Below are 17,073 nucleotides of genomic sequence, written 5' to 3'. Positions count from 1 at the left end.
ATACGGCACCTTATCACACGGTCGAGATACCTCAAAGTGTTTCACAGGATTTTTACTGTAAAGTGTAGTGACTGAATTTTGTAGACAGTTTGCGCATAGCAATGAAGTCCCACAAACAGCTGTGAGGATTTCCAGAGGTTATTTATGTGACAGCCTCAGCAGTTGAGACACTCCACCGATGTTTAAACGCTACACAACTGCAACTGTGATGTGACTAGGAGAGGCATTACAGTCCGCGGCTGCCAATTGCTCACAGATAGGCAGACAGCTTGCTGGCAGTAATCAGCCACAACAAGGCGAGTATAGCGATGTTCATTCACAAGCGATTTTGATCTCTTAGTCTAATTGACGCTCCAATGCAGTTCTGACGGGGTGAGCTGCGTCAACGCAGGTACTGTTTTTTGGATGAAACGTTAAACCGAGGCTCGTCTGCATGTTCAGGTGGGCGTTAATGATCCCATAACACCACTCAAAGTGAGAAGGGAGTTTCTCCCGGTGTCCTGGCCGACAATGCCCGGATAAAATTTGGTCACTCGCTCCATGGCTGTTAGTTTGACATTGCTGTGCGGAAATCGGCTGCCGTGATCACCTCCAAATACAGGAAGCTTGTGACAAATTGCTTGAGACATTTCTCTGTTTTAGGCATGATATCAAATAACCAAGGATTATTTTCTACAAAAGGACCCGGATGGTAAGACTGCTCTCTGCCTCCATGGCTTTGTTGTGCAATCGCAACAGGAATCAGTCAAGGGAATCTGACTCTGAAATACCGACGACACTGTTTCGTGGGCAATCTAGGCATCCGTTAATTGACCGTGGCATCCCTATGGTGTGCAAGGATAGATTCAAGTGCCTCATTTCAATACAGTCCATCTCATGTTGACATGCATTAATTGGAATGGATCTGTTCCGCGAAAAAAGATAGTGGAACGGAGGAAAAAGGGAAGTGCAGAAGACCTGAACCAAATGAACAAATGAGTCGCATAGTAGAATGGGGTGCGAGCAGATTGGAGAGGCAGGGAGGTGACGGGGCTTGAAGAGATTTGACAGTGAGAATGAGAGTTACGCCCCACAATGTATTTTCAGGATATCACTGATCTATGGGATTATTCTGTGCTGTACACCATTTACACTGGCCTGTAACTTCACTCTGACAGACACTCACCGAAATTCCACTTAGTCTTAGCCTTGAAGTGCATTTGTTCTTAAAATTTAAGACTGTGTAAGAACATGGGAACCCTTTTTGCTCTGAGGCTGTGTAAATCTTTGAAATGTCCTCCCGATGTTGAAGGGCACAGTATGAATGTAACTTGTATTGTAACACAGTTTAAGGCAGATTGAGACTGCGTTTAAGAATTTTCTGCAGTTACATTTTAACACAAATTGGTCTTATAGACTGAAACTGTTGGAATTTCAGGCTTCCTGACCAGAGGTCGCTTGCCTGTCAGTGACTCTGAGCCAGACTTTATTGAAATGTAGAATATCAATATAATGTACTAGCTGTACCTATTGCAGCTCCGCTTGCAACCAGAGGATCCAATACGGAATGTAGACTGACACACACACAGACATTTCGTCTTTATTGACACTCATCTGGGAAGACTCCTGTGGGAGGACTCCTTTTGGGAGGATTCAGTGGGAGGACTCAGTGCTTTAAAAATGTAATTTTTGTTGTTGTTGCCGTGACTTAGCTTCGTCTGCACTCTTTATTTTGTTCCCGCCGCTTGGCTAAGAGTGTGCTCTGTGACGCAGGATTCTGCAGCGCCATTTTGACTTGGCCGCCAACAGGTGTAACTGTAGAAAAATAACTCATGATTCCCGAAAACAATTCAGCTGTGGCCCAGCCGTGGACAGCCACTGACGAGGAGCCCGGGCTGAGGTTCCAAACATCTCACGGTGCTTTACACTTGCTGTCAAGTGAAGGGACATCTTGTGTTCACACGCTCCAGCAGCTTTGCACACGACAAGGTCCTAGACGTAGCTGTGAGGGGAGGCAGCCAATTTGCACACAGCAATGAACCCACAAACTGAATCATCGACTTATCTGGAACGATTGTTGAGCAGGACACCAGGAGAAATTCCCATTCTGTTTCTCATTTACATAAGCAGATACAGGACAGGACCTCGGTTTAACATCTAATCCAAAGGACGGCGCTTGCAACAATGCAGCGCTCCCCCAGTACTGCAATGGAGCGTTAGCCTAGACTCAAAGTCAAGACATGGAGCACAAACCAACAACCTTTTGACCCAAAAGCGACCAACTGAGCCAGGCACCATCTTGGAATTACAAGGTCTAGCAATTGTAATAGCTCTGCCCACCCTAGCATGGTAAAGATTGTGAGAGTCAATTCAGCTTGAATCATCAAAGCGGTGCGTGATAAATGTTACAGAATGCTAAGCTCCCTACCAACCCGTCCGTTCCCTCCGCTCAGCCGACTGGCCTGCTCCACGTCCCCTGACCCACCCGCCCCACCATTGGCGGGAGAGCCTTCAGCCACTCCGCCCCCCCAACCTCTGGAATTCCATTCCCCCAGTCACTCAGCCTCGCCCCCTCCTTAGCATCCTTCAATTCCCGCCTCAAGACCCTCTTCGACCATGCCATCAGCCACTCTCCTTGCTCTCACCTCCCTTCTCCCCCCCTGACCCCAGCTCGGGTCTGAAATGCTGTACTCTGTCCAGCGCCTTGGGACGTCCTCCCGACGTGAAAGGCGCTATACAAATGCAATCTTGTTGTTGAATACAGAGAGCTTAAGGGCACTTGCAAGTAAAGAGATTTAGTTTGATCCTAACGTAAGCCTGTTGGGGGGAGGGGGAGATGCTGAGTTCTCTATCAGAGTAAATAGTCCCACTGTTACTGGAAACCTGCGTTCGACTTTTCACCTCACGTCATGTTGAATGTCTGACAGCAATCCCAACCGATCGATAAATAGACTGAGACTGTCAGCAAGGCCACTCACTGATTAGAAATATCAGGAGCTATCAACAACAACAAATTTTGTTTTTAGCGCCTTTCACATCCGGAGGACATCCCGAGGAGCTGGAATCGCTCAGTTCCCAGATTAATTGTAGATGAAAATAGCTTCCTTCAAATGTTATTTTCACTGCCACCATACTTACACAGCACCTTTCACTTCGGAAATGTCTCAAAACGCTTCACAGCGAAGGAATGGGAATTGGTCTGAGCATGGTGGGAGATGAGACCGACGGAGGGAAGGGATGTGGGTGCCACGAGAGAGACGGCCAAAGGCATTGGTTTCATGAAGAGTTTTGAAAGTAGAGAGAGGGAGGGTTCGATCCCATCACATGTCAGTAATCTTAAAGCCAGGAAGACAGGTACGTAAAGGTGTGGCAAAAGGAATGAAATCTAATAGATTGGTGGAACAAGTGGAACAATTCGAAAAGAGAAGGGAGGTTCTTCTGGTGTCCTGTCCAAAAATCCCCCAAATAAAATCGGTGACTTGTGCGACATTGCTGTGCGCAATTGGTTGCCACGTTGGCCCACAAAATACACAGTCACTCCGCTTTATAGTAAACCCTGTGAAGCGCTTTGAGATGTCTCAAGGATGTGATAAGGCACTACATCAAATGCAAGGATTATTATTATTATTATTTTTATAACAATCTGGGAAGGGTTTAATGGCTCCTTCTGTTCCTGTTCTCTTACAACACCCAATTGCCCAGATAGTTATCACTGTTGAAATACAATTATCCAGTTTGATACAGAATAAGAACTGCCTCCCCCCACCCCCCCGATTCAGAACTAGCTGTGTTTTAATTTGCAATCTGCCCACAATCTGTCCACACATTGCTCATCCACTGTTACTGTAGCGGGGAGCTAAGCTCCTGCACGGATACTGTACCAGTGAGCTAGTTATTTCTCAGCAGCAGGAGTGAGGACTAATCCTCATGCTGAAGGCAATCTACAGTTACACTTTCTTGCCAAACTTTTGTCTTCTCCCTTTCTTTTTGTTAGTTATTTGCGTCTGCCATATGCCGGGTTGCTTTGATGTAACTTTAGGTAACTGTGAACGGAGCCTTGGGGGTTTGGCCTATTGATCCGGTGCCTCTTCTGTGTTTGTTTGAAGTCGTTTTTTGTTCACTGATGCCCTCCTCAACAAGTCACTTTTAATTCCCCTTTTTTTTGTGAGGTTTGAGGATTACCCAGACGGTCCCTTGTATAACCACTAAACCATGGGAAGCAAGGAATCCTGCCAGCTTATCCATCATCACATCCCTCGGGCTCATGTGGCGAACGCTTGGGGACCCCCAGTGTGTGTTGGCGTAGCCGCTGGAGATTAACTGCTTGAAATCGACATAGCTAGCTGTTGAGAGCAAACCTGCCCACATTGTGTATCAGTTGAGATTTAGAATTTCTACAAACACAGCACTCAAACAGGCATGGATTAAGAAAGAACCTTCAACTCATCTCATCCTCCCACAGGGAGTCTCCACCGTGCCTTCCTCCCACTACAATATCAAACTTGGCATCTCTCCGTCTTTCTCCTAACTCGTTCCAGCTGTTGATTAACCTGTGGATCCCATAGAGTAGTGGTTAGCACGCTCGCCTCACAAGTGAGAGGTCCTGGGTTAGATCTCTGGGTGGGGCGAAACCTCAGGCAAGTTTCCTTACACCACACGCCTCTGTTTTCCTAGCAGTCGATTGGCAGATTACTTTCCGGGGTAATAATATCTCCCACCAAAAAAACAATATCTAGCCACTCAATTCTCAACTGTTTGTGGTGGGACATTGCTGTGCGCAATTGCTTTTGCCCACAAAATACACAGTTAATCCACTTCACAATATATGCTTAATGGCATCTCAAAGTGCTACATCAAACACGAATGATCATTATCATTATTATAAAATACGTGCGAAGAAGTAGGCCCACAAAACACTCTCACTGCAATTTGCAATATATCCTGTGAAATGCTTCGAAACTTCTTCCCGATGTAAAAGGCACTAACCTTTGTATTTTTTCATACAAATGTATCCCACTGTAAAGATTATTAATATTATTATTATTATTATAAGTCCTGCAGTACATCTGGAAGTGAAGCATCTTGGCAGCACAAGCATAGCATAAAGAGGATTGCGGTGGCGAGGTTGTCTCTTTAAGAGTGTTCCTTGCACATGCTTGCAAGGAAAATGCACCTTGTTTACACAGACAGTTGATGTGTGGTGCCACAAGTGATATGCAGCCAGCACGCTGAATCCAAAGAAATTTTATTTATTTCAACAGGACATTTGGCTTTGCAATTTTTCATACAAATCTCATATCACTGATATTGCAGCTTGTCTCCTGTCCGGGTGATGTTTGTAAAACCTCCTGAAAGGGAAACAGAGACATGCAAATGGAGACAGCACGCATGCACAATGCAGAGCTTGTCGCAAAGCAATATTGTAAATCTGATTAAAAGGTTGGAATGAGGATCCAGATTCCTGCAGAAGGGCCCACACTGGTGGGTAAAGGTTACGCTGCATTAATCATATCAGCATGCTGCGGCATCACTCACAGTGTGGAGAGATACTTTCGGTGGTACCACACAAGTTATTAATGGTGAGATGTCCCAGCCACGAATGGTAACAGGGATGGCTGGAGGGTGCAGGAAGCCATGAAAAATTGCACAGCTGTTCTTAACATACCACCAACTTAACCTGCTGTATGTATGCTCTGCGTTACTCATTCAATACTCTTTGAATTGTTACGAGGTATTAAGTAATAATGAAACGCCACGTATTGAAGGTCGCAAGGGGCTTAGCAGGTAATTGCTGTCAAGTGTAGTGACTGGGTAAATTTGTAGGCAAATGCAGAAGCCGTTTTGCATGCAGTAATGTCCCACAAACAGCCATTAAGTTAATGATCCATTTTGCTTGAGGGATTGTTGTCCAGGAGAAACTATTCTTTTTGAGATGTCTTTCACATCCACAGTGCTCTAAGGACAGGTGGTGCGTACAAAAGATCCAGAGCTGTACAATGAGTATGACCTGCGGAGTCCTGTAGCATATTGCGGAGTCCTGTAGCATATTGTGGAGTCCTGTAGCATACTGGTTAGAACACCCACCTCGCAAGCGAGTGGACCCGGGTTCGATTCCCAGGCAGGGCGAAATATTTGGTAACTTTCCTTACTCCACACACCGCTAGCTGTAAGTAGGAACCTGGTTGTTTGTCGATTGGCGGATCACTTTCTGGGAGTAAAAATCCTTTAAAAAAAAAATAATAATTTGTGGCTGTTTGAGCGACACTGCGGTGCGCAATTAGCGACTGTGTTCAATTTCATTTAATTCCTTCTAGGCCCATCTCAAGACCCTCCTCTTCAACGGCACCTTCGGTCACCCTCCTACCCTAATCTCCCTTCCCTCCAACCCTCTTGATCTCAGCTCTGGTCCAAATTCCTGACTGTCCAATGCCCTAGAACATCCTCCCGGCGTGAAAGGCGCTGTACCAATATAATTTGTTGTGTTTGTGTTTCGCCCACAAAATATACAGTCAATGCACTTTATTGTATATTCTGTGAAGCACTTTGAGATGTCTCAACGACACATATCAAATATCAAGGATTATTATTATTATTATTAATACGGTTGAGATTAATAACCTCGGGGCTGCTCACTGGAGGTTGACGATGCTCAACCTTGTTGTGTTTTGTCCCAGCAGGAAGTGACACCACCAAGCTTTCGCTCATGAACAAGTACAAGGAGAACTTCCTGGCCACCAGTCCCGTGGACATCAGCCACCAGCAGACAGCCCTGCTCCCTCACAGCGCGACTGGTGGTCAACGAAAACGCTTCACCAGTAAATCCAGAGGTGAGTAACTCCACCGATCATGCTTCAATATAAATTTACACGTCGGGAAGGTGTCACCTGAGCTGCTGGGGCGATGGGAAGGGGGTGTAGGGTGGCTGAACATGGAGTCAAAGAAGGAGAGGAAGGAGGTGAGAAAAGGGATAAGTTCAAAGGGATTCCGGGATGGAATTCCAAAGAGTGAGGGCCGACATGCTCAAAACCGGGCTGCCGATTTAGCGGCACCTCTTTGAGTTCTCCAACCAATGTTCCAAATATTTTCTAGAGCTGGTTTAACAGGTGGCGTGGTGTCAAGTCCTGTGTGAAACGTCACTGACTTGCACGAATGCGCAAAGTGCGCGTGACTCAGGCTAGTGGATTTTGTCGGTTAGTCCGGGTGGATGACACGCGGAACCCATCGCCATATTCAAGAGTATCCAGACAAGACCGAGAGTTCCACACTGGAACTCGTAGGAATTTACTGTAAATAGTGTCCGGTCTGTCATCAACTGTGTCCTGGAATACTGCGGACACTCCAGGCTCAGGAAGCCGACCACCGAGACCCCGCTCCCCACTTCCACACCCTTTCAGAAGGTTAATTGCTGTGTGAAGGTAATCAAACAATACAACATGACTCAACAGTTTGGTTGACTGTTGGATATCCAAGGAGATGTTGGGACAACCTCTTTGTTCCTGTGCTCCCAACAGAGCATCTGAGCTCACGCTCACACCAAATGTGACTCGCAATGTCCGTGCAGCCACTCAGAGCATCAATGAAGCATTTGATCTTCACCACACAGGCAGGAAATCTCAGAGACATCAAACACAATCGGTGGCTTTTAAGAACAGGACAGAGTTTCAGATGAAATAGTCACTGCTAGCAGTGGTTGCTGTGTAGGAGATTGCTCCTGTGCACAGCGCATCATGACAACGCCGCTGTTTGATTCGGCACCAGTTTGAAACAACAACAGCAAGATTACATTGAAAAACAATGACAAAATGAGAAACTCACCGAAACAGAGCATCTCACCCAGGGACAGGCCCCCTTGAGCGCAGTATTGGCTATAATTATTATAATAATCATCCTTGCATTTTTGACATAGTACCTTATCACGTCGTCAAGACGTCTCAAAGCGCTTCACAGAATATACTGTAAAGTGGACATTCACCTCTAATAAGGGGGTAATAATTCCTTCAAAAAAAATAATAGAAAACTGTTTTTAAAAAATTGGTCACTTCAATCCATGACCGTTTGTGGGACACTGCTGTGTGCAATTGGCTGTCGCATTTTGTCCACAAAGTATACAGTCAGTTCACTTTACACTATATTCTTTGAAGCACTTTGAGACATCTCGAAGACGTGATAAGGCGCTATATCAAATGCAAGGATTATTATTACAAGGTCCCTTCTGAGACATGTTTTCTGAAGATTGCCCTATCTCGACTAATCTAGCTCATTCCTCCGAGAGAAGGTGACAAGCTTCATTAAAGCTATCAGTCTGTCCTTCCTGCGTTCGGAAAGGCAAGTTTCCATCAGGATGCAAAGTGCTGCTCAATAATGGAAATAGGCTAGGAGCACAGCTCCATCGCTCAGTTGGCAGTGGTTCACAGACTGCGAATGCCTGGGAGGAACTGGCAATCTTTATGGAGTCTTTCATTAGCAACATGACAAACAATCATTACGCAGAGATTTAGAACGCGCTCTCAGTAAAAGCATCAACTGAACAAAACCCTTGAACGTTGACACTTTCAAAGAAGCAATTAATACAGGGTGACTTAAATAGGCACCATTGAAATAAATTGAGTTTAAAAAATGAATCGAACACCTCCGCAGAAATCATACTTCTGCTTTAGTGAATGTTTCTTTCAAGCTAAACAGATTTAAGACCTTTCTCTTTCTCTATGCGAACAAAAAAATTAATGGAAGTGGAGAGCAAAGCATTTCTCTAAATAATAATGCTTGCATTTGTTGTAGCGCCTTATCACGTTGTTGAGATGTCTGAAAGCACTTCACAGAATATTCTGTAAAGTGAGTTGACTGCATATTTTGTGGGCAAAACACTGGGAATTGAAAAGAGTGTCTCTGCATAGAGAGCCTGGACATTGCTCTGTGCAGCATTAGGATATTGGAAACAGACAGTCTTTCCCTGTACTGGAAGCTAGGAAGGAGCACTGGTCCCTGTGCTCTGAGATACTGGGTAGATTGGCCAGTGTTTAACAGGAATATTAATCTGTGTCGTTAGCACACTGGAGGTGCACAGTGCTTTTTGTCACAGCAAGGACGTCAGAATGCATTCTGTTTCTCAGCACAGAGATTAGATCCGAAATTCTGCCTGGTCTCAGGATTTACGGTCGTGCAGAATTGTGGAAAATTCATGAATCCGCTCTTCAATTGGAAGCTGGCTTTTTTTTTATTGACTGCGTAAAAATTTACAATTTTTCGACAGTTATGAGCAACGTTAAATCTTTAAGCAGAAATGATCTTATTGGCTAGCACTGGGTGGGTGGAATTTCATGCCTTTTGTGCATTCAACAGTAACTTGTATTTATACAGTGGCCTTCATACAGGATAGCTTCTTGGAGGTCAGTCATCATAGCTGGGCCATTATTGTGCTCACAATCTACTGTCATGGTCACCCTGCCAGCTCCCACAGCTGGACGTTTACTATTCAATCCTTCTCACACACAGGCCTCATTTGGCTTCCACACAGTGTTCTCGTATAGACAAAACCATCTCATCATCTTCAGCAGAGCAGCACACACAGAACCTGCACATTAGCAATGATAATCCTTGCAATTGATACAGCGCCTCTCTCAAAGTGCTTCACAGGATTCACTGTGGGGCCATTTAGTCTTTACATTCAAGATTTTAAGTTGTGAGGCTGGCTCACTTGGTAGCACTCTTGTCTCTGAGTCAGAGGTTCCTGTTTCAAGCCCCACGTTAGAACTTTGAGCTCATAATCTAAGATGACATGACAATGCAACACAATACAAAAAGACATTTGCATAGCGCTTTCACGTCGGGAGGACGTTCCAAGGTGCTGCACAGTCAGGGATTTGGACCCGACTGGGAGGGGTTGGGATCGGGGAGGGTGGAGGGCTGGGATGGTAGGAGTGTGGCCGAAGGCTCGGTCGAAGACAGGATTTTGAGACGTGTCTTGAAGGAGGCAAGGGAGGGAACGAGGTGAAGGGAATGTGGAATGGAGTTCCATAGGGTGGGGGCAGAAAGGTTGAAGGCCCCGCCACCGATGGTGGAGTGGTTGATATGGGGTCAGCAGGTCGCAGAGTATGGAGGGGCAAGGCCATGGAGGGTCTTGAAGGCGAGGATGAGGATTTTGAACTCTATCCTCTGGGGGATGGGAGCCAGTAGAGCTGGGCACGGGTGGGGGTAGTGGGGTCATGGAGCCTGGTGCAGGAGAGGACACGAGCTGCAGAGTTCTGGATGGTCTGCGGCATATGGAGGGAAGAGTTGGAAAGGCCAACAAACAGGGAGTTCGCATAGTCGAGCCTAGGTGTGATGAATGCAGTGCTGGGAAAGTGCTACGTTGTAGGAGATGCTGTCCTTTGAATGAGAGACATTAAACTGAGGTCCCATCTATTTGTTCAGATGGATGTTAAAGATCTCATGGCACGATTCAAAAGGAGAAGGGAGTTTCTCCCGATGTCCTAGCCAACAAACCCGCATATAAAATTAATTATTCTCCTCATGGCTGCTTGGTGGACGTTGCTGTGTGAAAATTGATTGCCTCGTACACACAGTCACTACACTTTATAATATAGCCCTCCCACCGTGAAAGCCATGACATCAAATGTAATAATAATAATACAGCTCGCATTCAATATAGCACCTTATCGAGTCGTCAAGACATCTCAAAGCACTTCAAGCACTTCACGGGATTAAGGGCTAGAATAAGATGGCACAGAATTGCGGAGAATGCATAGTTTGGAAGCTGGTTCGTTTAAGAACTATTGGCAGAGGGATGTGTCTCTGTGCTGTTCGGTACTGGAAATTGAACGCTGCTGCTGTGGTGTCGATGGGAGGCACTGGAAATGCACCAAGACATTGGATTGAAAAGGGGGCAGCCCTGGTGCGTGTTATAGTGTTTGGTGCAGATAACAGAAATGAGCTGCTATTCTCTGCACCAAGATAAAGACCCTGGTCGCTGTTGAAATCTGAAGTATTTCATTGGGCATTTAGTTGCCTGGTAAACCAATTTATATTACAATAAAGAGCGTCTTAAATATTGCCGCACTTACACAGGTGCAGTGACAACCCTCTCATTCATCAACCAAAGCGAGCACGAGAGATAGCATTCTAAATTTGGTGCAGAGAGCCAGTCACGAAAGAAATTATAAATCGTAGACGGGCGAAGCACATTAGGAAACAGATTGTGACACGCGATGTTTGTGCTTAAAGAACATTTTCCTTTTCTTCGAAAATGTTTTTTTTTCCTTCCTTCGCACTAACGTCGTAGCACGATTCCATTTCAACCAAAATGTATTAATTTGTAGCGTGTCGCTACGATACATCACTCTTAAGCGTGAGGATCAGTGCGTGATCCAAAAAACACACGTTGGCTTGTATGTAAATGAAACCTCACAACTCAGCAAGATTTACCCAATTGGTAGCAGAGCCACAGAGATTGGGAAACCCACTTTACAATATATCCTGTGAAGCGCTTTGATACGTCTCAACAATGTGATAAGGTGCGCTATCGAGTGCAAGGATTATTATTATTATATTAGGAGGCACTAAAACTGGCCACAGATCTCTGGATCTAATTGCTCGCAAGCAAAGGCGGCAGCTGGCTGCCCAATGGACCTGTCAGTCAAGCCAAGCTCTCACCTGTCTTAAAGGGACTGACATTTTATTTGAGTTTTATTCAGTCCCAAACCCCAAAGAATATTTTCATTGGCTGCCTATGCTTCGCAAGCGATCGCTCTACCAGGGATAGGAATTGATGTCCACTGTGAACAAATAGCCTGGCACTGTCATAGCTCACACAACAGCGCATCAGTAATCCTCTGCTGCTTTGGGCGAGAACCCGCTGCCACCACCACAAATAGTAACTCGCATTTATATAACGCCCTTTATGCACGATAGGGTCTCACAGCATTTCCCAATGGCAGGGTGGATGCTAAACAGGGGAGAAGGGGCAGATGGAGGTAGGTGTTGAGATGGGATTTAAAGATAGATAAAGGGGGGGTGAAGTGGAGGGATTGAGGCAGGGAGTTCCAGAGAACGGGAGTGTAGTGACTGAAGGCATGGCCACTTATGGTTCCATGGAGGGGTCACGGGGTCTGTGTGTTATCATATAACCCAAGAAAACCAAAAAAAGGAGCCAAATGTATCCAGGAAGGAGCGGTAAAGAGAAACAGACAGAAAACTTCCCTTAGACGCAAGGACTGAAATCACTTATTTCCCATTAAAGCTGTTCGAGAGATCAGCCGTGACACATCAGGACTCACTTGTTACAAACTCTCTCATCGCTTTTATTATCCAGCGAAGAGAGAGCTTCCCCAACCCACCACCCCTCCCCACCCCCACCCTCAACCCATATAAGCAGTGAGTATGTGACACTGCCACCTTTGTTACGAAATCACGTTCTTCATTCGTAATCCCTGTGTGAGTTCAAAGTCCCCGACATGGGGCTTGAAACCCACAATCTGTCAGCTCAGAGGCGAGAGCGAGACTGACAGAAACAGACTGAATAGAGCCCACCCACCCATACACACACACACAAACCCTGGGCAGAGAGGAGCTGTGGGAAGCGTCACCTCTCAACAAAGGAAAGCCTCACATCTCTCCACGGTCAGAGGTGGTGATGGAGCAAACGCCAGCGTACAGTTCAATAACAAGGCAGTTAATGGAGGAATTCAATAAGTCACATTCACTGCGAGGAAACCCGTAAAATGTAATTAGGTTAAACATTTGCAATTTTAAACAGGTCATAAATGGCCGATAAACTAGAGTCGGTCTTAAGTACCATGTCAAGGTGTATCTTTTATTGTTTCCACTTTAGTGACTCCTGTGTTTGACTAATGATGTGGAGAACTTTTGAGACCCTGTACTGAGGTCCTTTTTTCCCCATTAAAGCCGTAACTAAAAAGCTATTCGGCAAGTGTTTCCCTGTATCTCCCTATATTCGGAGCACATCAACTGAGATCAGGACTCAGAATTCAATCTAGAATCTTATCTGATCAAAGCATTGATGAACCTGCTGGTACTTTACTCCTAAGGCCCCCCCTCCCATCTCCTTCCCCCCCGGCTGCCACCACGGTCCCTGATATTCCATCTCATCTTAGCCTTCGAAACCATTCTGTCTCAAAACTTTAATTCGAGCAGAATCGTGGCAAATTCTTGAATGCAGTCTTCATTTGGAAGTTGGTTTCTTTTTTTTAAGAACAGTGGAGACCAGGGTTGCAGGGTCCTGTGGCGTATTGATTATAACCCTCGCTTTGCAAGCGAGAGAACACAATTGTAAGTCGATTGGCGTATCGCTTTCCAGGGGGTAATAATCCCTCAAAAAAAATTGGTACTCAATCCACTACTGTTTATGGGACACTGCTGTGCGGAATTAGCTGCCACATTTAACCCACAGTTATAAATACAATCAATTCACTTTACAATATATTCTGTGAAGCGCTTTGAGACGTTACACAACATGATAAGGCACTATATCAAATGCAAGGATTATTATTATTATTGTTGTTATTATGAGCTCACAGTCCAAGTTGACACTCTATTGCAGTGCTGGGGGAATTATTGCAGGCGCCGGAGTTCGGATGTAACATTAAACTGATGTCCTGTTTGTGCCTGTTGAGGTGGACATTAAAGAAGGGATTTTTTTTTCCGGAGTCCTGGCCAATAATCCCCCAAATAAATTGGTCATTTCATGGCTGTTTGTGAGACATTGCTGTGCGCAATTGGCTGCCACGATTGCCTACAAAATACACAGTCACTACACTTTACAGTAAATCCTATGAAGCGCTTTGAGACATCCTCTCAACATGGAGGTTGAACCCACCACCTTCTGACTCAGGAGAGAGTGCTCCCAGCTGCGCCAGGCTGAAACACAACCTATATATGAGATCTCTCATTCTCCACCGGTGTGGTATTTTTATTTCCCACAGTGTAGCATTCTCAACAACTGCCTGTGAGAAATTCGCTCAATTAATGACCAATTATAGCGGGTTTCATCCCACAAACTGGCTTCTACTGGTAATTGGATTCTCACCGACCAATATCATGTCACTTAAAAAGTTAAAGCCAATTACTGGAGTTTTACTTTGTTCTGCAAAAAAAAGCAGGTCTGTAACATTTTCTTTTTATTTTTCTCTCCCTCCCCCACCCTCTATGTCTTTCTCCAAGCTCTCTGTCTTGTGGGGAAATTTCCATCATGTGCAGCTGGCACACATATGTCGAACTCTCAGTCTGGTTTGGATACTCTGGTGATGCATAGCGATGAATTTTCGTGTGTGTCAGACACCAGGCTGACAAAAAAAACAGGGATAGGGTAACTGCTGAAGTCTGACCAGTTAAGTCTGCATAGCTTGCCATCAATAGAATGTCTGGCAAGCTTTCCTGGTGCTTGGACCACCCTACCTACCCATCAAGGCTTTGGCTTGCAGGGTTAACAGGAGCTGAGTGGGATGATTGCCTGCCCGCAGTGACTGCTCAAAAAAAAACCCTCTCTCTTTCTTGGGTTGATGAGAAGCCAATTGGAATGGCTTAGCCCACAACAGTAGGATGGAATAAGCACACAAGACCATTTGTTCAGCAAGCAGTGAGAAGGTTGCAAGTCGGTGGTAAGCCACACGGTTACACTCCAGCAGTATTCCACTGGGGGAAGGATCATTTACTTTAATTAGGAAGCAGACTTTTACTGAGGCAGAGCGTATTTGGTTAGAGCCCACGTCAGAACTTTGAACTCACATCGTCTCAGCTGTCAATCGATTGTAATGCTGGGGGTGTGCTGGATTGTTGGAGGTGCCATCCTTCAAAAGAGAGATTGCACCAAGGTCCCATCTGCCTGTTCAGGTGGACTTTAAAGAGTTAGGAGTTTCTCCTGGTGCTCTGACCAACAATGCCCCAAATTAAAATTAATCATTCACTTCATGACTGTCTTTAACACATGGCTGTGTGCAAATTGGATGCCGCATTCACCTGCGCAATACACAGTCACTAAACTTTACATTATATACAGTGCTAAGTGCTTTGAGACCTCCTCACAATGTTAAAGGAGCTATATCAAATGCAAGGATTATTATTATAATTATTATTATTTATTTGTAGAACTTAGGTCTTTATATCCAGTTTGTAATACATGGAGGAGGTTTCTAAGTATATGTGTAACCACAACAAAAGAGCCGGTGAAATGACTTGCAAACCGCCCTCTACACACAAAACTCTCTCTTGTTTTCCTATCCTCAGTCCTCCTACCCTTTCACTGAGACTCTTTCTGTTTCTCTTACATCTCCTAGTATGTAATTCACTCTTCTTGCTCATGAACATTCTTTTGTCCTTTCCACTATCTATTACCTCATCCACTTGCACTCTTACACTGTCTCTCGTACATTTGTCCCTTGTGCTCACTCAGGATTCCGTGTATTTGTGTCTGTGTGTCCATGGGAACCATTTTTCGCTCAAGGTAGATTTCATACATGTGCAAAAGAAGAATTCGAGTGGCTAGAAGTTGAGGTGCAGAAGAATATGTGCTGTGAATGTCAGGTGCTGTAGTTCTAAAGTTGTAAACCAGATTGTAAGTTAGGAGCAGAGTAAAGATAATTGTTCTTAACTTCATTTCCTGGGCAGGAAGTAACATTAAGGCAGGCATCTTGACTATATGCCTCCTTACAACATGGTCCCTTGATGTCTCCTCATATCTGTGGATGTGCATCACACAAGGCAGGGCGAAACCTTGGGCAAGTTTACTTACTCCACACGCCTAATAATAAGCCCTCCAAACCAATAATAAATTGGTCATTTTCAATCCATGACTGTTTGGGGGACATTGCTGTGCGCAATTGGCTGCCGCGTTTTGCCCACAATTCACTTTACAGCATATTCTGTGAAGCGCTTTGAGATGTCTAGAAGACGTGAAAAGCAATATATCAAATGCAAGGATTATTATTATAAAACCCAGCAACTAAGAAAGACCCTTTTCTCGAGAAACTTCAACGAAACTCGAGAGGGTCACCTTACTTTGCATAAAATTCACCAAACGAAATGTAGCTCCTTCAACCATTCCATAAATTGCAATACTGTATATAAAATAGATAGAAAAGCCAATTTGCAAGCTTTGGCGCTGCAGCCTATTTAATGATCCGTCCAACAACTCAATCAGAACAAAAACAGAAATTACTGAACAGCAAAGTACATTTGACACAAATGATTAATCGCATCTGAAATATTGCTGTTGCCTTTGTGTAAATTTGCGAGTGGAATGATTACAGTGTGCTTAAGTGTGCTGAATGTAGTATAAAATGGACATTTGGGACCATTTTATGCTTAGATCAGGACTCTGTATTTAATATTATGCTGGAATCAAGACTACTGTGCAACAGGGCTGAATTATACATTGAGACCTTTGACTGCTCGTATCGTCACCTACCATTTCTCCCTTGCTCAACGTCCAACAACACTGGGAAGCGATCTGAGATGTTATTGTATGTGAAGGGTGTTATTTAAATGCAAGTTGTTGTGCAGTCCTGTAGCATATTGGTTAAAGCATTCACCACACAAGTGAGAGGACCTGGGTTCGATTCCCGGGCAGGGCGAAACGTTAGGCAAGTTTCCTTACTCCACACGCCTCTATTTACCTCGCAGTAAGTAGGAACCCGGTTGTTTGTTGATTGACAGGGTAATAATCTCTCTCCCCCCAAAAAAATTGGGTCACTCAATCCGAGACTATTTGTGGGACACTGCTGTGCACAACTGGCCACCACATTTTGTCCACAAAATACAGTTAGTTCATGAAATGTTTTGAGAAGTCTCAATGATGTGATAAAGCATTATATCAAATGCAAGGAGCTGCTCATTCCAGTTGGGTTTGTATGAGGATGAACAGCAGCAAGTAAATGAAGGTTGTAACCAGTAAATCAATCAGCAATTGTTGATGTTTTCCATATATCAATAATAGTTATCAGCAGAGTCCTCCAGACTCAAATTAAACCAATCACTAAGAAATAAACATCCTACAATATCAAGATTCATCGACATCCAGGTCTTAGAGGCAATCACAGAGAAGAGGATGATGATGATAATAATAATCCTTACATTTTATAAGGT

The 17,073-nt window shown here is 44.7% G+C and overlaps 1 protein-coding gene across 1 annotated transcript in view; it reads left to right on the top strand.

Moving 5' to 3' along the window:
• Positions 1-17,073, top strand: part of astn1 (astrotactin 1) — a 620,426-nt gene that overhangs the window by 234,937 nt on the left and 368,416 nt on the right. Inside the window, 1 exon segment of the mRNA XM_042334960.1 lies at positions 6,657-6,806. Coding sequence (XP_042190894.1) covers positions 6,657-6,806 — 150 coding nt within the window.

The sequence above is a fragment of the Callorhinchus milii genome, unplaced genomic scaffold (genome assembly GCF_018977255.1).
Source record: "Callorhinchus milii isolate IMCB2004 unplaced genomic scaffold, IMCB_Cmil_1.0 Scaffold5, whole genome shotgun sequence".
NCBI classification, from domain to species: Eukaryota; Metazoa; Chordata; class Chondrichthyes; order Chimaeriformes; family Callorhinchidae; genus Callorhinchus; species Callorhinchus milii.
The sequence above is the reverse complement of the archived record's forward strand: the minus strand, read 5'-3'. Positions and strand labels throughout refer to the sequence as shown.